Source organism: Oncorhynchus masou, chromosome 24, assembly GCF_036934945.1.
Source record: "Oncorhynchus masou masou isolate Uvic2021 chromosome 24, UVic_Omas_1.1, whole genome shotgun sequence".
Taxonomy (NCBI): domain Eukaryota; kingdom Metazoa; phylum Chordata; class Actinopteri; order Salmoniformes; family Salmonidae; genus Oncorhynchus; species Oncorhynchus masou.
In genome coordinates this window covers 92,195,335-92,213,088 of record NC_088235.1, presented here as the reverse complement: position 1 = coordinate 92,213,088, position 17,754 = coordinate 92,195,335, and the positions used below count along the sequence as shown (strand labels likewise).

Genomic DNA, 17,754 nt, shown 5'->3' with positions numbered 1-17,754 from the left:
TACTTATGTAAATAAGGTATCTGTTTTTTTTATTTTTAATACATTTGCTAAAATTCTAAAAACCTGCTTTTTCCTTGTCATTTTGGGGTATTGTGTGTAGATTGATGAGGATTTTTTTGTATTTAATCAATTTTCGAATAAGGCTGTAACATAACAAAAAGTGAAAAAAGTGAAGGGGTCTGAATACTTTCCGAATGCACTGTACAGTCACATCTGGAATTATTGCCTCCCTTGATAAAGATGAGCAAAAAATACTGAGCTGTAGGCCTTTTGTATGCAAGGGGAGGGGAATCATATTATTTTATAGTAAAACCGTTGCTTAGATAATAGATTTATTTAACAAGTTTTTTTTTAATCCCAAAAAGAAAGGTGTCAATTGTTGGCACCCCTAATGATTCTTATAATTAAAATTAATAAAATGTACTATACATGTCACGTGTGCTCCCTTTCTGGCCTCTACGTTACCAGGCTGCTCCTCATGGCGCACACCTGGGACAATGGTTACGGGCATCTGCGCACAATGACACTCACCTGGACTCCATCACCTCCTTGATTACTTGCCTTTAAAATGTCACTCCCTTTGGTTTCTTCCCCAGTCGTCATTTTTTCTTTATCATGTTGGTACGCTGTTCGTGTTTCTTGATGTGTTTGTTTATTTATTAAATGTATTCACCCCTGAACTTGCTTCCCGACTCCGCGTACATCGTTATAGAATGACGACTCAACAAAGGGAAGCATCAGGGAGCGTTTTTGTTTGTTTGGTTTTTGTGTTGGAGGTGATGTCGGGTCCGGGTGTTGGAGCCGGAGCTACCTGGGACGGCTCAGTGGGTTTGTGGGCTCCCATGCCTCAGCTGGTTGAACAGGTTCCTGTGCCTCAGCCGGCTCATCAGACTCCCACTCCTCAGCCTGTTCGTCAGGTTTCTGCGCCTCAGCGGAGGCGATCCGCTCACTCCTGATCCCCGGGATCCCCGGGAAGGGGTACTGTCACTTGTGCTCCCTCTCTGGCTTCTAGGTCACCAGGCTGCTCGTTATGGCGCACACGTGTTACCAGCGTTACGTACATCTGCGCATAATGATACTCACCTGGACTCCATCACCTTCTTGATTACCTGCCCATATGTCACTCCCTTTGGTTTCTTCCCCAGTCATTGTTTCTGTATCGTGTTGATACGCTGTTCGTGTTTCTTGTGTTCATTTATGGGGCGGTAGGGTAGCCTAGTGGTTAGAGCGTTGGACTAGTAACCGGAAGGTTGCAAGTTCAAATCCCCGAGCTGACAAGGTACACATCTGTCGTTCTGCCCCTGAACAGGCAGTTAACCCACAGTTCCTAGGCAGTCATTGAAAATAAGAATGTGTTCTTAACTGACTTGCCTCGTTAAATAAAGGTAAAATATTTATTTTTCAATCCGTGAAATTGTTTCGTGACTGAGTACATAGTTGTACTGCATTAACATTCTACCTTTTAAAATTAATCTCAGTTTAAGGAACTGTATTGTGGCCTTTCACGGCTTCCTGTTTACCTCTTTTATACCCCGATGAATGACAAATCCATTTGTCATTCATCACCATGGGGAAAGGCAAATAACTCAGTGTGTAATTGGCATTTGTCTCTTCATTTTCTATGGCAACAATTAAAACTGGAACACCACTTGCCTGGTAGAGGACCCAAGTGTATAGATCAGTATTTGTATTAACTATTTTATACAGTATTTTGTTGCTTATCTTTATCAAGGGTGCCAATCATTTTAGATGTCTGTACAGTACATTGCCATATTTAAATTATGGGTTGGAACCTTCCCAACAAGTCAGTTCATCAAATTTCTGTCCTGCTAGAGCTGCCCAGGTCAACTAACTACTGTTATTGTGAAGTGGAAACGTCTTGGAGCAACAGCTCATCCGCTAAGTGGTAGGCCACACAAGCTCAGAACGGGACTGCTGAAGAGAGTAAAAATTGTCCGTCCTCAGTTGCAACACTGACTACAGAGTTCCTGCCTCTGGAAGCAACGTCAGCAAAATAATTGTTCGTCGGGAGCTTCATGAAGTGGATTTCCATGGCCAAGCAGCCCCACACAAGCTTAAGATCGCCAAGCGTCAGCTGGAGCTGACATTGGACAAAATTTGTTCTCTGGAGTGATGAATCACACTTCACCATCTGGCAGTCCGACAGACAAATCTGGGTTTGGCAGATTACAGGAGTTGCCAAATGCCCCAGTGCATAGTGGCAACTGTAAAGTTTGGCGGAGGACAAATAGTCTGTGGCTGTGAAATTCTAGACGATTCTGTGCTTCCAACATTGTGGCAATAGTTTGCGGAAGGCCCTTTCCTGTTTAAGCATGTCAATGCCCTGTGCACATAGCGAGGTCCATACAGAAATGGTTTGTTGAGATTGGTGTAGAAGAACTTGACTGGCCTGCAGAGCCCTGACCTCAAAGCAATCAAACACCTTTGGGATGAATTGGAACGCCAACTGCAAGTCAGGCCTAATCGGCCAACATCAGTGCCCAACTTCACTAATGCTCGTGGCTGAATGGAAGCAAGTCCCTGCAGCAATGTTCCAACATCTCGTGGAAAGCATTCCCAGAAGAAAGGAAGCTGTTATAGCAGCAAAGGAGGAACCAACTCCATATTAATGACCATGATTTTGGAATTGGATGTTCGACGTGCAGGTGTCCACATACACTATGACCAAAGGTATACTGTATATGAAATAGAAAAACTAATCTAAAACAGATGTTTATACACATGAATCACTTTATTAAGGGAATGATTAGAGAAATGTGTTGTAGGGCTGATTTTACATGGTAAATATTTTAGACATGACACAGCCAAGCAGTGACCCTTCACAATGCCCATCTTAGAGAGCTCTGACAGGGATTGGAATGGTACAGTACAGGTGGCTCCTTACAGGCTACAGGCCTGCAGCTTCTTGTCAGCCTGCTTCAGAGACACCCAGGTGTTGAGCATGGAGGCCCGCAGTTTGGACCACACCAGGTGGTCACTGAGCCCAAAGATCTGAGCTGCAAACTGGGCTGCAGCGTCAGGGGAGAGGACTGTGGAGCAGCCAAGACCTTTGGGAGAGAGGAGCAGTCAGGGTAAACACATTCATTTTAAGGAGAATAACCATACATTACTGTACACACACAGCAAGACAGACCACATGGAGGGATGTACTCACCGCTGGGCATGCGAAGAGATGACCAGATGTCCTGTGCCCCCCAGTCAGGAGTGATAGGAGGGCAATTGATGACTGGGTAGGCGGTGTTTCCTGACATCACTGGACCAAGGCCATTGCTTCTGCCCGCCACAGCCACAAACACAGTCGGTACTCCGTCTCCTGGGGAAATACTGCACATTAGCCCACCCATACAGAAGAGTAAAATATATTATATCAGATAGGCATTATTTTAGCCAGTATACTACACAGTTACTCCACATACCGAGCCATTATTCAAAATGTATGTACCACAATCTTCCACTTTCAATAAACATAAGCAGGCAACGGCTTGTACAATCTATGTAGAGAGGGGTAGCTATGTTCTTGTTTTTTTTTGTCCACCCACACCAAACGTGATCAGGACACGCAGGTTGAAATATCAAAACCAACTCAGAACCAATTATATTCATTTAGGGACAGGTCAAAAGGCATTAAACATTTAGGGCAATTTAGCTAGCTTGCTGTTGCTAACTAATTTGTCCTATTTAGCTAGCTAGCTTGTCCTGAAATGCAAAGGTTCTCTACTCTGACAATTAGTCCACAGATAAAATCATGAACCAAATTCATTTCTCGTCATCTCCCCTCCTTACCGCAGGCTCTTTTTTCTTTGGACTTTATATGGCGATTGGCAACCAACTTTAATAAGGTGCATTACCACAACCGACCTCCGTTCATCATTCAATCACCCACGTGCGTATATACTCCTAAATTCCAACGAGGAGATGGGAGAGGCAGGACTTGGAGCATCACAAATAGAACTAACTTCTATTTTAGCACATGGCAATGCAGATGCTCATTGGCACGTGTGAGCAGTGTGTGTGCAATGATCGAATATCATGTATGTGTACATTTATTTTGCAACGCTCGCACATGCAACACAAGCGGCCTGGTCAGCATGTTAGGGGTTGCCAGTAAGGTTAGGGCTATAAGGCTGAGCTCAGCCCACCTTCGTATTCAGCTTTGATGCGAAGAGTCTCGTCTGGTCCTTTGTGTGCAGAGGTGACTCGGAGGACACAGTGGATTCCGTAGGAGCCACAGGCCTTCCTGATCTTCTCACAGTGGGCTAGGTCAGAGGTGGAGCCCATCAGAACCACCACTCTGCCACAGGCCTTGGGCTCCAGCAGAAGCTAGGAACACACACAGACACCCCGTCAGTCTCTACTGAATGCCAGACCTAAACTATTTCACTATGGGCTGTACTTGTATCATGTCTCTGTGTGTGTCATGTGAGAGATTAAAACAAACTGGGTTAAATTGACAGAGGTTGTGAGGGAGTATGCAAATCTGAGATTACTCGGGTTGATCAAAGACTGGTCACAAAAAGGTTGAGCTATTTTAAATGCTGGGATTCACGTGAAAAAAATCGCATAATGTCTAGGTTATAACACTGGAATGGACCTCAATTAACAGACAAGTTCATGTTAAACTACCTGGGCCCAGATTCACAAATTTCTTAACTGACATTTTTTCCTTAACAATAGATTTAAGTTACTATTCTTCAAAAAGGTTCTTATGTATTTACATTTCACCTTAGAAATTAGATTATTGAAAATAAAGTTATTGGAAATGTTGTTAATTCCAAGATAGCTAAACCCTTGTCTTAAACTCAGGGCAGTGAGATAAAAAGCTCATGAAAGCAATTGTTTAATTCACAAACTTAATCTGAAAGTTTCAGTATTGATCATTTTAAACCCAAGAACATGTTTTAGAACAGTAATCTCAGTAAGAAATAAGATAACATGATTGCCATTGCTAGCTAAAATAGTTGCATAGCAACACACATCTTAAAGACATTTAAGAAGTTTGTATGAAAATCATTAATTCTTAAAATATTGAGGAATTGCACTTACGAAGTTCTTATTTTTTCTTAAGAATCTTTACGTTTTTGCGTAAGAAGTGTTTTGTAAATCTGGGCCCTGATCCTCTATCATTACGGTATGTTGATTCAAAACAAACTAGTGGTTGTCCTCCTGATAAGAGATGCAGCTAGTCAGCTCCTGTTATTTTAGGCTAAAGGGCACCGGACTAGTGGGATACACAAAGCTAGCCTACCTTCACTCTTTCAGAGACCCACTCAAAGTTTTTCTTCACCATCTGCATGGCCTCAGGAGTCACCTCCTTCAGGTCCCGGTACACCTGCAGAGAAGAGGACACAGGTTAAACTACAGTTAACATGGTGCAACTCAAAATCTGAGGTGGTTAAATTATGGCAACATTAGCATTTTTCCATAAAGGGAAGGCAGGATAGCAGCATTGGACAGAGCTATGCAGCAGACCATCTCACCTGTTTGTCTTTCTGCTGACTCCGATCTCCCGCAGGCCACAGCCTCCAGGAATCATTGTCAATCACATCAGCAAGCACAATTTCTTTGGTGCGGACATTCACACCAAACTCAATCTGTCAAACAGTCAGAAATGCATGTTAATTAAACGGGAAGACATTCAATTCAAAACTTCGAGAACTAACTAAGAGCAAAACAATGGTCCACTTCATTACCTCCCCTGACCATCTGAGGGTGGTGCTGAGCCACATACCTTCATGTCCACCAGTGTGCAGTTCTGGGTGGCCCAGGCCCTCTCCAGAACCTCAAAGATGGCAACAGTGCTGCGGTTCATGATGTCCACCTCACAGCGGCCAATGTTGAGCCCAGCCAGAGAGAACTTAGTCTCCAGCAGCTGCTCCTCCGACCACTGAGGGTCATTGTTGGCATCATCCTAAGACAAACAAATAGTAACCAAGATTTCAGATAACGATGTAAACTGTAGAACAAGGAAATATTTGTATGAAGATTGATGATGGATGAAGCACCTAACTTGCAATGTTTTCACTTGAGCAGAAAATGAATGTGTGCAAATTAAGCAGGAAGATTGGATTATCAGAGAGACTTTCTCTGCTTGGCATGATTGGACAGATACAAATACACACAAACACCTTGAAGAACATCTCCATTTTCAGAGGGGAGAACCTGTAGCCCTCCTTGACGCCTGGGTTCCTCTTCAGGAAGGATCCAGTAGCCACCCGCCGGCAGACCCACTCAATGGGGATCATCTCACAGTGGGCCGCCACGAACGCAGTCTCCGACTGTTGCCTTACAAAGGCTGTCTTAATGCCTGAGGTATAAAAAGAACACGAGGACTTATTCAGCCATTGGTGATTAAACAGCACCACTACTACAGCTGTGAAGGAAGCCAATCATCAGTCATTCAGGGAAGCCATGGTCTTAGATGAAGGGGAGGAAAGGGGGCTGGGGTGGGTCACATTCTGTTTGATTAATAGAAGCATGTTCCGAATCACAAGGAATTCATTTCCACGGTTTAGCTTACATCACGAGGGACACACAGGATGCAATTACCCCCATTTCTTTTAAAATTGTTGTGATATGGAGAGTCATTTCTGAACAGGGAGTGTTTAATAATGGACTACCGTGATCTCAAGGTCAAAGTACAGGAATGCAACATGTCCTGGATACCCAGGACAGCTGCCCACTGTGGTCAGTTAGACAGAACACTCACTAATCATAGCTGTTTGTTTGCATTCTAGCCTGTGGACAAATGCACTCATGAACGTTGGCACACCCAGACACACACACACACACACACACACACACATTACAAAAAAGCTTTAAAATTGATTACAGAATATTATGAATATATGGAGGAGGGCACATCTAAACTAGTTATCACACTCACCGACACATAACCAAACTAATCATTAACATTAAAAAACTACAATCATGAATGACAATTGAAAACACTTTAGCCAGAAGACTCACCCGCTTCCTGCAGTAGCTTGAAAACACAGCTCGTGGTTCTGTTTGCGATCGCGGCCTTACCCTCCATCTGGTCCTTCCTCACCGCATTCCCGGCGGTGATTTGGTCCTTGGACTGGACCAGAACATGGCCTGGCTCATCCACGAGCTCGAATATCTGCTTGGTCTTTCCCTCATTTAGTTTCTGTCCAAGTTTCAGCACTTTAACAGAAAGCAGAAAAACATCAGTACGAAATCGACGCTCAAACACTTATTTACGGAAACGCGGGTTTACAGTGGGAATCCAATTATATTGTCACTCCGACTTGATGCTGTTTGCAACTGAAGAAAAATATGTTGTACAAGTTTTATTTTACATGAAACCATACCTGATGCAGGTGCCATGTTGGTAGATAATCTAAAAATCTGAAAAATAAAGCAAGTAAAGTTAAATTAAATCAACAGTGTGGGAACTGTACACCAAAAATATCTTACTTTCATCTATAATTCTCGCCACTTTACCTGCAACTCGTGGATTCGGCGCAGAAAGAGAAATGTGCTGCAGGAGTCACGACTGATTTTCTGAATCCAGAAAAGCCAATTACAATTTAGTATTGATTCAGGAATAACCAATTATAGTAATGTAGGCCTCACCACGTGGGGAAAACTTTTTTTTCTTCCGCGGCTCACCCCAACATATCAGACCAACCCAAACACTGACATAGTTGTAAAATAGGTGTCTTTGATTTTTTTTTTTTTTACTTAGTATCTGTTGAATACTTTCTAATAAATCTAATAACTTTATCACCAAAAAAAATAGGGTGAATGACTACATATCGGTTCTCAGTCAAAGTCCTAATCGATATGAGTTTGTATTACTTTCGCAATTTGACACGCAGTACTCCGTCTGTTGTCAGGGACGTCAATGAAGTTCCCCATTTTGTATCCCTGTAGGTTGAGCCCGTTCGTTAAGCCATAGCTCTGTTGTCAACACGTGGCCAGTGTTTGAAGCGTGGAGCTAGATACACGCTGTGTGAAGTAGACAAGCAACCGAGGCCCAGGAATTTAAGAATGAGCGAGTTCGAAGAATCTGGCATCGGAGAAGAGTGCGGAGTTTTCGGCTGTGTTGCCGCAGGAGAATGGCCAACACAACTAGAAGTTGCCCAAGTGTTAACTTTGGGACTTGTCGCGCTACAACATAGGTGAGTTGATGTTTTCTAGGTAGCAAATTTAAATAGCGTCGTTAACTTTTGTATAGCCATCCGCTAATCACAAATTCCCACTATCTTGCCCATAATTGATTAGCTACACTGCTATAATGGTTACAACTTTCATCACTTAAAGAATGCATTGGAGTTCGCAATGTCTCAAAACAACGTGGAGGTGTGACGTCAACGTTCCACATTGCTTTTCAACTTTTTTTATTTATTTAACCAGGCAAGTCAGTTATGAACAAATTCTTATTTTCAATGACGGCCTGGGAACAGTGTGTTAACTGCCTGTTTTGTTCAGGGGCAGAACGACAGATTTGTACCTTGTCAGCTCGGGGGTTTGAACTTGCAACCTTCCGGTTACTAGTCCAACGCTCAAACCACTAGGCTTCCCTGCCGCCCCAACTTTGTACATTGTGTTACGTTGTTTCCCGTTAAAGTATGGCGATCTCTGGACTTCTTTGGATTCCAGACTGCTACATTTCTCCAATGCAGACTCTCCTCAATATCTTTCTTGATGGTATTGTGTGCCACAACTTTCAGACATATTTACTCCTATTATATACAACAGTCAACTGGTTACAATGGTGTTAACATCATTTGTAACATTCGGACGTAATTAGGCCTACCTGTTTTTGTCGGACAGAGGCTGCCATTGAGTAGACTGAGTTGATCTCTGTAATGGGAATGTTTTGTTCCTCCTCCAATTTGCACTGGAAATCAATACTCTCAGCACAGCTGCTCCCAGTATCATTTTTCTTCACAATTCTACAGGTATCTAAAGAAAACAGGGATTCAAAAGGGCTAATACACGAGAGATTGAGTTGAGGGGTTAAATGCCTTCATCATTGATTCATCAATCACTTTTGTGTAGAAGTCTGATTCTTGACCTTGGTCCTCTCAAGTTGATTGTGCTGATGTGTTCTGAGAAAACATTTAAAAATGTACACTAAAGAATGTGCAGATTGCAATCTTATTGTTCTGCGTTTTGAGCACATGGATACACTGAATTCAAATTGCAGTTTTGTAAAGAAGGCTAGTGTTTTTGCACATTCTCAGCAGTTTTGACTCCTCTCGCCAGCCCACTCTCCCATGATTAGATCAGGACTCTTATTGGTAAGTCACAGGACTGACTCACAGTCACACGTCCATCATTATTCTGTTACTGAGCCTTTGGTCGCGAGTGGGTTTAAAAATGAGATGAGACATAATTGTGGAAGGAGGAGGTACAATTTCAAACCTTGAATCAATGCTTTCCTTTTCAGTCCTCTTTTTGCAGTCAGATCCTGTCTTTTATCGGTATCAGAATTGTCTGGAAGGAACACAGAGGCATGCAACATCACTAATGCACAATTTCATAACTTGTTTTCCCCAACCAGGTTCTACTGGCTCAAACTACCAGCATTGGGGCTGATAGGGTATATTTTGTTATGTTATAGTTTAGCTTGTTATAGGCAACAAAAGATGTGGGATATGTCTGAAGATGTAATGGCAGGCGTTGGAGTGTCTGCTATATTTTTTTTTATGGTCACCACTAAACTACAGGTATGAAGGAAGCCAATTATCAGTCAATCAGGGAAGCCATTGTCTTAGATGAAAGGGGGCTGGGGTGGGTCACGTTCTGTTTGATTAACAGAAGCATGTTCCGAGTCACAAGGAATTCATTTCCACGGTTTAGCTTACATCATGAGGGACACATTGGATGCAGTTACCCCCCCCCCCCCCCATTTCTTTTTAAATTGTTGTGATATGGAGAGTCATTTCTGAACAGGGAGTGTTTAATAATGGACTACTGTGATCTCAAGGTCAAAATACAGGAATGCAACATGACCTGGATACCCAGGACAGCCCCCACTGTGGTCAGTTACAGACAGAAAACACACTAATCATAGCTGTTTGTTTGCATTCTAGCCTGTGGACAAATGCATTTAGTGGTGACTTTTATATAGTCACCACTAAATGATTTGGAGTGACCTTAGGTTGCTCTACAAAGGAGTCACTTTCTTACCTGTGTGTGTTTGTTTGTCCTCATTCTTTGGGATAACCTCATGACTTTGAGCTGTGTAAGAGTTAACTGGACAAGTCATGGCACCTGTGTCATCCTCATACCCCACCATGGCCCCAGCCAAAATGGCGCCAGCCTCTGCTTGTTCCTCATATCCCATGGCAGGTCCACTATCAGACCTGGTCAAAATGGCATCCACCTCATCATAGAACCTCATGAGATGGCGTGGGTCTGTGCTGTCAGCCCTGCCCCTCTGTAGGGAGCGATACAGGTACTTGAGGTTCTTGTATTTGGTGTGACACTGCTTCCAGTCACGCTCCACCCCCTGCTGCAGTAGCCGGCAGGAGATCTGCACAAAGATATCCCTCTTCCTGGTGGAGCTCTCCAGCTGCCTGCACACACCCTCCTCCGACCACACCTGGATCAGAGCATGCACCTCCTGGTCACTCCAGTTCCGGCCTGTGTCAGACACCGTTACCACGTGGAACTGCTCGGAGCTAGATTGATCCAATGGTGATAGATGGACTCCTAGGATGGGAGACAGAATGTAGAATAGAGTGAGCATAAGCAATTATGCCAAGCCCATGTACTGCACAGCATTTCAGAAGGCTTTTCTGCTATAGGTTATTTGATTATACATACCTGATTCCCTTTGGTTTTGGTCTGTGTCTAGCTCATAATCGTCACTGTTGTCATCTGAAAGATGCATTGTTCTAGAAATGTTAAAAGTAGGTCGAAGCAATGTATTCATTCAGTATCTCATCACTAGCTGTAAACTTGTATTATTTTTTTTGTTAAAATCTCACCATCGTCTATCTCAATGACCAGGTCTCCTTCAGGTTCTTTAGACTGAGTCTTGCCTTCAAGAGGGCCCAGCCTCCCAGCTCCCTGGTCCCCTTCAGGTCCTCTCTGCATATCCTGGCACCCTTCAAATCCCCTGTCCAGCACTATGGCCTCTACCTCATCAAAGAACTTCATGTACCTTCCTGGGCCACTTCCACTGCTGCCTGCAGCGTCCTGGGCACTCTTGGCTGTCTTGTACTCATACTTGAGGTTCTTGTATTTAGTGCGGCATTGTTTCCAGTTGCGCACCACTCCGAAGCCCCTCTGCATGCAGCGGGCCATCTCCTGGAAGATGGCCTTGTTGCGTAGCGTTCCTTTGAGGCGTTGGCGGACGTGGCGGTCAGACCAGACACAAAGCAGAGCTCGCACCTCCTCATCTGTCCAATGGCGGCCTACGTATTGGGCATAAGGGAGAGCCTCGTGAAGAATCTGACACAGGCCTCCTAAACAAACACACATGCATTTTTAAAGGAATGTCAATCAGGGGGTCCATTTTTGAAATTGTCTGTTACTGATACTCTGGTTTATTTAGATTCAGTGTAACCTTTTTTCTTGGCTAATGGTATGTGACTCCAGTTATGTCTGAGTCAACATTTCTGTCATGAAGCGGCCTTTTTATCTAAATGAGGGATACCTCAAAGATTATGCTAATTAGACTACTTTTGTGTATACTAATCATCTTCTGATTTTATTCTATTGTAAATTAGTCTATAAAAGTCCAGTGTGTCAGCATTTTACTATTTTTTTTTTCTCAGCCAGTACACTGATCCAGTTACCTTCCTGTATTATGACTGAGGAAGAGTGAGCCTCTTTCTCACTGGTAAGATCCTCCTTTTCTTCCCAGTCACTTTGGTTCATTTGGGTGTCCATCATGGCTGCTTCCCCCTGGCTGTAGTTGGTGGATGTGCCTGGCTGTTCAGCCTTCCTGCCCTGAAGTCCCAGCCTCCTGCACTGGGCCTGGCACTCCCTCCAGCCACGCAGCACGCTCAGCCTTTTCAGCTGCTCTGAGATGCATTCAAATGTGGCTCTACTGCGTACACCTGAATTCTGAGCTGCTCCCAGCTCCCCCCACACTGACAGAAGAGCCAGCACCTCCGTTTCCCTCCACTGCCCTGCTGCACCTGTCTCCTCCACCTCTAGAATCTCCTCCTCTTCACCTCCTCTTTGTCTCCCTGCTCCTTTCTCCATGTTTGAGCTGACCTGGAAATGCTTCTTTCTCTCCCAGTCCCCCTTCCTCTGGTGCCTGGTTCCCAAGGCAACCAGGCGGTTAAGCCGAGAGGAACGCCCACCAAATCAAAGCAGCCTCACTACTGGCTTAAGCTGTGTGGTGTGGGGGAGGAACGGATGTACTGTAATCCGAGAAGCAGCTTGGCAAATTGGCTGAGGCTGCAGTGCAAGGCCACTCCATATAAGGCAACTCCACTGCAGATACACATACTACCCCATCATTTTTCCTCTGTTCCTAAACACTTCTCCTTTACCAAACCGGTTAAGTCTGCCCTAAGACAGTATACATACAGAAAAGCTAGCCTCAAACATGTTGCATTAAGCAAATTGTCTTAAGACTAGAACCTAAATGTTATTCAATCAATTGATTTGTCTTTGTTTATTTAGGGGTCAGGAAAGTGCTGGAATCGTCACAAGTAATGGAGTCAACCCACCAACATACAACACCCTCAAGGTAAAAATGTGTGACATACAGAACCATCCAGTAAGACAACATGAAAGAGAAACATGGCTTTAATCACTCATTCCAGATAATGATGATTACTCAACATCCTTTCAGTGTCCTCAAACTAAGCACAATACCACCACTTTTCCCCCAAAACACATTAACATGTCAACTCAAGTCTCAGACGGGGAGGGAACCTGCTGTACAGAAATAAGACAAGTTATGTCATCACGTTAAAGCTTTACCAGTCACATTTTGGCTACAATTTGTATTTATTTTTATGAATGTCCAAGATGTCTGCATATGTTATTGTTCTGATTTGGTGTGTTGCTTCCCTTCACAGGGGATGGGGTTAGTGAACAATGCCTTTCCACCTGAGGACCTTCTGAAGCTGCGCTATGGTAACCTGGGCATCGGGCACACACGCTACTCCACCACGGGCATCTCTGAGCTGCAGAACTGCCAGCCCTTTGTAGTGGACACACTGCACGGCAAGATAGCTGTGGCACACAACGGGGAGCTGGTCAATGCAGCTGCACTGCGTAAAAAGGTGGGCCATGCTGTCATATGCAATGACTGTGTGTGCATTTGTTTATATTGTAGTTGATTATTGTGTATTTGTGTATAAGCATACATAACTGTGTGTGTATGGCAGGTGATGCGTCACGGCGTGGGTCTCTCCACCAGCTCAGACAGTGAGCTCATCACCCAGCTGCTGGCTCTGACACCGCCCATGGAGGAGCTGGATGCCCCTGACTGGGTGGCCAGGTCCATACTATGGCCTTCTAATCCATTCCAATAATACCCCATTTCTTTTACGCCCTGTAAAGATCGTCATCTTGATTGATTGTTATTCTTTCTATTGCAGGATAAAGAACCTGATGCATGAGACCCCTACATCCTACTCACTGCTGGTGATGTACACAGATGTGATCTATGCTATCCGTGACCCGTACGGAAACAGACCGCTCAGCATTGGACGCCTCGTCCCCATTTCTAAACTCCACACTGCAGGTGTTTTTGGTGCTTCCTTAGCGCTGCATGGTATTTGTGTGTCTTTGTCATGTGTATTTTTGATTTAACTCATCTACGAGCAGAGTTACTAATCTATGTAAAGTTAGTCAAATATATTAGCACACCAAATTATGATTCAGGCATTTTTTTGACTAAAGTGAAAGTTCTAAATTGTATTTTTTGGTCCTGTGCAATTTGTAAATCAAAAAAATACTTGTGTGAACACAAAGTAAAAAAATATATATAAATAAGTCATTATTTTAGAAGAAATAGTGAGTCGTGCAAGTGTGCCAATATATTTGACCGCAACTATATACAGCTCTGGAAAAAAGAGACCACTGCAAAATTCAGTTTCTCTGCTTTTACTATTTATAGGTATGTGTTTGGGTAAAATGAACATTTTTGTTTTATTCTATAAACTACTGACAACATTTCTCCCAAATAAAAATATTGTAATTTAGAGCATTCATTTTCAGAGAATGACAACTGGTCAAAATAACCAAAAAGATGCAGTGTTGTCAGACCTCGAATAATGCAAAGAAAATAAGTCCATATTCATTTTTAAACAACAAAATACTAATGTTTTAACTTAGGAAGAGTTCAGAAATCAATATTTGGTGGAATATCCCTGATTTAAACAAAATAAATGTACCCCTCTTTTCTCCCCAATTTTCGTGGTATCCAACTCCAGCACAGACTCGGGAGAGGCAAAAGTCGAGAGCCATGCGTCCTCCGAAACACAACCCAACCAAGCCGCACTGCTTCTTAACACAGCGCGCTTCCAACCCGGAAGCCAGCCGCACCAATGTGTCGGAGGCAACACCGCACACGTGGTCAGCGTGCACTGCGCACGGCCCGCCCCGCCACAGGAGTCGTTAGTGCGCCATGAGACAAGGATATCCCTGCCAGCCAAACCCTCCCTAACCCGGACGACGCTAGGCCAAATTGTGCGTCGCCCCATGGGCCTCCCCGTTGCAGCTGGCTGCGACAGAGCCTGGACTTGAACCCAGCCACCCGGGAGGCCCCATAACCCTGATTTTCAATCACAGCTTTCATGTGTCTTGGCATGCCCTCCACCAGTCTTTCACATGGATGTTGGTTGACTTTATGCCACACCCGGCGCAAAAATTCAAGCAGCTCGGCTCTGATGGCTTGTGACCATCCATCTTCCTCTTGATCACATTCCAGAGGTTTTCAATGGGGTTCAGGTCTGGAGGCTGGGCTGGCCATGACAGGGTCTTGATCTGGTGGTCCTCCATCCACACCTTGATTGACCTGGCTGTGTGGCTTGGAGCATTGTCCTGCTGGAAGCATTTTCCTGCTGGGAAAACTGATGTTAATTGAAATGCATTCCAGGTGACTACCTCATGAAGCTGGTTGATAGAATGCCAATAATGTGCAACGCTGCCATCAAGGCAAAGGGTGGCAACTTTGAAGAATCTCATGCGAAATGTTTTTATTTGTTTAACTTTTTTTTTTGGTTACAACATGATTCCATATGTGTTATTAAAAACCCTTGAATGGGTAGGTGTGTCTAAACTTTTGACTGGTACTGTATATAAAATTGAGAGGATGGATAATTGACAAGGCCATATTGTGTCCTCTGTCAGGTGCTGGCGAGAGAGACACAGAGGGTTGGGTGGTGTCATCAGAGTCCTGCAGCTTCCAGTCAATCGGTGCCAAGTGAGCTCTCATCACCAGTGACCAACCTCTTATTGCCATGGTAACGTGTGGTCCTGTGGCTCACAAGCTTCTGTCTGTCTGTTCCTTAGGTACCACAGAGAGGTGATGCCTGGAGAGATAGTCCAGATCTCTAAACACGGTGTGAAGTCCCTAAGCATCGTCCCTCGCCCCGAGGGAGACCTCCCTGCCTTTTGCATCTTTGAATATGTTTACTTTGCCAGACCAGACTCCATATTTGAAGGTAGGCATAGATGGTCCTGGCTAATAACACAAAAACGTTTTAAGTTGTAGTACTGAGTCAGTGAGAGTAGTAAATAGTTTGGCTGGGAGGTTACAGCACATTACTTGCTTTTTAGCTGATGCCAGACTAGCTATAGTTTCCTCAGTGTTTCCACCTGGTGTTGCAGGTCAGATGGTGTACACAGTCAGGCAGCGCTGTGGACGGCAGCTAGCCATTGAGGCCCCTACAGAGGCAGACGTGGTCAGCACTGTGCCTGAGTCTGCTACTCCTGCTGCACTGGGATACGCGGAGCAGGTGAGTTGTGGCACCTATTGAATGTTGATAGCAATAGGGTGCATATTCTGACTCGTGCATATTCATACAATATTCTAGGCTTCAGTTTGTACTCTTCTGTTCCATCTCTGCAGTCGGGACTGCCGTACGTAGAGGTTCTGTGTAAGAATCGCTACGTTGGGAGGACGTTTATTCAACCAAACACACGCCTCAGGCAGTTGGGGGTGGCCAAGAAGTTTGGTGCACTGACAGACAACTTTGCAGGCAAGCGGGTGGTGCTTGTTGATGATTCCATCGTCAGGGGCAACACCATCGCCCCCATAATCAAGTTGTTGAAGGAAGCAGGAGCCACAGAGGTGAGTGGCCCAGAGTTGATCATTATCAGTCCTGCTCTTAATATAAATTATACAGCATGTTAGTCTTGTTTATAATGGTTGATTACTCAAGTTTCAGTTAAGTTTTATTAGTCTTATGTATGTGATACGCATGGTATACATCGTCCAATGAAATGCTTACTTGCAGGTTCCTTCTCGACAATGAAAGACGACATCGGGTCTCACATTGTCTGTCTGTAATGACCACTCATTTTGGTTGTTGACCTCCCCTCCCATAGGTCCACATCCGCGTTGCCTCCCCACCCATCAGGTTCCCCTGCTACATGGGCATCAACATCCCCACAAAAGAGGAACTCATTGCTAACAGGCCAGAGTTTAAGGACATTGCTGGCTACATTGGTGAGATTTGGAATACTTATTATTCGATGTACTTATTATTCGACGTGTGTGGTCCAGATCTTAAAACAATGTTGTTCTGTAATGTAGGTGCCACCAGCGTGCAGTATCTGTCAGTGGAGGGCCTGGTGTCAGCGGTGCAGGGGGGAATCCCCTCCCTCCAGAAGGATGAGCGGATCAGCACCAACACCAAGGCCAGCAGGAGAGTGGGCCACTGCACTGCCTGCCTCACAGGCAAATACCCTGTGGAACTGGAGTGGTGAACGCTGACCCCAACCTCAAACCGCAACCACTATCTTGACCACACTACTGCTGTTATTGTACTTAATCTAATGTCTAAAGTGTGAACATTAACCATACTCTAACCAAGGAAGTGCCTCTTGGAGCCTACTTGGTCACAGTATGGGTGCCTGGGGCACGGCCTCACCTTGACAAGTAAACACAGAATTGCTGTAGCTACTAAATTTTTCCTGAAAGCTGTTACAGTTTAAGTGGTGCCTGGCCTGCTTTGGTCTGAAATTGTTGGGCCTTGATGCTTCCACTCTGGCAACACAATAACCTTATGCACGTCAATGTATTACATATCAACCCAGCCTTTTCATTCCACATAATATTCCATTGTTATTAAAAACTAGCATTCTGACTCCTTACTCTCATTGGAGAGATTAGTTACAAGTGGCTGTAAGACGCACAACTTCAAACCAAATACGCTGTGAAAACAACTTGCTTCCATTTAATTTAGCCTTAAATCTCTACTAAATTGACCTGTAAATGTATTTTGCTTATATCCTGTATACAAAGTGGTTGAATCCTGTTTCCCTACTTTCAGACTAATCACTGTCCCTCCTGTAAAGCGCATACTACACTGAACAAATACAAATGCAACAATTTCAAGTATTCTACTGAGAGTTCATAAGGAAATCTTCAATTGGAATAAAATCATTAGGCCCTAGTCTATGGATTTCACATGACTGGGAATACAGATATGCATCTGTTGGTCACAGATACCTATCCTTTGCATAGAGTTGATCAGGCTGTTGATTGAGGCCTGGCGAATGTTGTCCCACTCATCAATGACTGTGTAAAGTTGATGGGTATTGACAGGAACACGCCGTCCT

The 17,754-nt window shown here is 44.2% G+C and overlaps 2 protein-coding genes across 5 annotated transcripts; one reads left to right on the top strand and one right to left on the bottom strand.

The window, feature by feature from the left end:
- Positions 1-2,733: 2,733 nt before the first annotated feature.
- LOC135513027 (multifunctional protein ADE2-like) lies at positions 2,734-12,225 on the bottom strand. Of its 4 annotated transcripts, none has more exons than XM_064935672.1 (16): positions 11,799-12,225; positions 10,986-11,465; positions 10,822-10,875; positions 10,183-10,707; positions 9,415-9,486; positions 8,804-8,952; positions 7,486-7,545; positions 7,353-7,389; positions 6,988-7,185; positions 6,147-6,325; positions 5,750-5,929; positions 5,499-5,612; positions 5,267-5,350; positions 4,161-4,341; positions 3,176-3,334; positions 2,734-3,068 (listed from the first exon to the last, which is right to left on the bottom strand). In XM_064935672.1, exons 1-16 carry the CDS (start codon positions 12,208-12,210, stop codon positions 2,902-2,904), a joined length of 3,051 nt encoding a protein of 1,016 aa, XP_064791744.1. In that variant the 5' UTR covers positions 12,211-12,225; the 3' UTR covers positions 2,734-2,901. The 4 variants fall into 4 exon arrangements, with proteins under 4 accessions (XP_064791744.1, XP_064791745.1, XP_064791746.1 ...); XM_064935673.1 differs by having other exon boundaries at positions 10,986-11,414; XM_064935674.1 differs by lacking the exons at positions 8,804-8,952; positions 9,415-9,486; positions 10,183-10,707; ... (1 more) ...; positions 10,986-11,465; positions 11,799-12,225 and adding an exon at positions 7,843-7,917.
- Positions 8,033-17,279, top strand: LOC135513029 (amidophosphoribosyltransferase-like). The gene is made up of 11 exons (XM_064935676.1): positions 8,033-8,165; positions 12,637-12,703; positions 13,038-13,244; positions 13,350-13,462; positions 13,563-13,708; positions 15,319-15,391; positions 15,481-15,632; positions 15,799-15,926; positions 16,040-16,261; positions 16,519-16,639; positions 16,727-17,279. Exons 1-11 carry the CDS (start codon positions 8,035-8,037, stop codon positions 16,897-16,899), a joined length of 1,533 nt encoding a protein of 510 aa, XP_064791748.1. The 5' UTR covers positions 8,033-8,034; the 3' UTR covers positions 16,900-17,279.
- The last annotated feature ends 475 nt before the right edge of the window (positions 17,280-17,754 follow it).

What these genes read in the sequence shown, in the direction of transcription:
- LOC135513029 (XM_064935676.1), top strand. Translation starts at nt 8,035, where the DNA reads ATGAGCGAGTTCGAAGAATCTGGCATCGGAGAAGAGTGCGGAGTTTTC. An exon ending in CTTGTCGCGCTACAACATAG is followed by an intron (nt 8,166 to 12,636) that starts GTGAGTTGATGT and finishes TTGTTTATTTAG; the next exon opens with GGGTCAGGAAAGTGCTGGAA. An exon ending in CAACATACAACACCCTCAAG is followed by an intron (nt 12,704 to 13,037) that starts GTAAAAATGTGT and finishes TTCCCTTCACAG; the next exon opens with GGGATGGGGTTAGTGAACAA.
- LOC135513027 (XM_064935672.1), bottom strand. Translation starts at nt 12,210, where the DNA reads ATGGAGAAAGGAGCAGGGAGACAAAGAGGAGGTGAAGAGGAGGAGATT. An exon ending in GGTCATTGAGATAGACGATG is followed by an intron (nt 10,876 to 10,985) that starts GTGAGATTTTAA and finishes TGCATCTTTCAG; the next exon opens with ATGACAACAGTGACGATTAT. An exon ending in GGACAAACAAACACACACAG is followed by an intron (nt 9,487 to 10,182) that starts GTAAGAAAGTGA and finishes TGTTCCTTCCAG; the next exon opens with ACAATTCTGATACCGATAAA.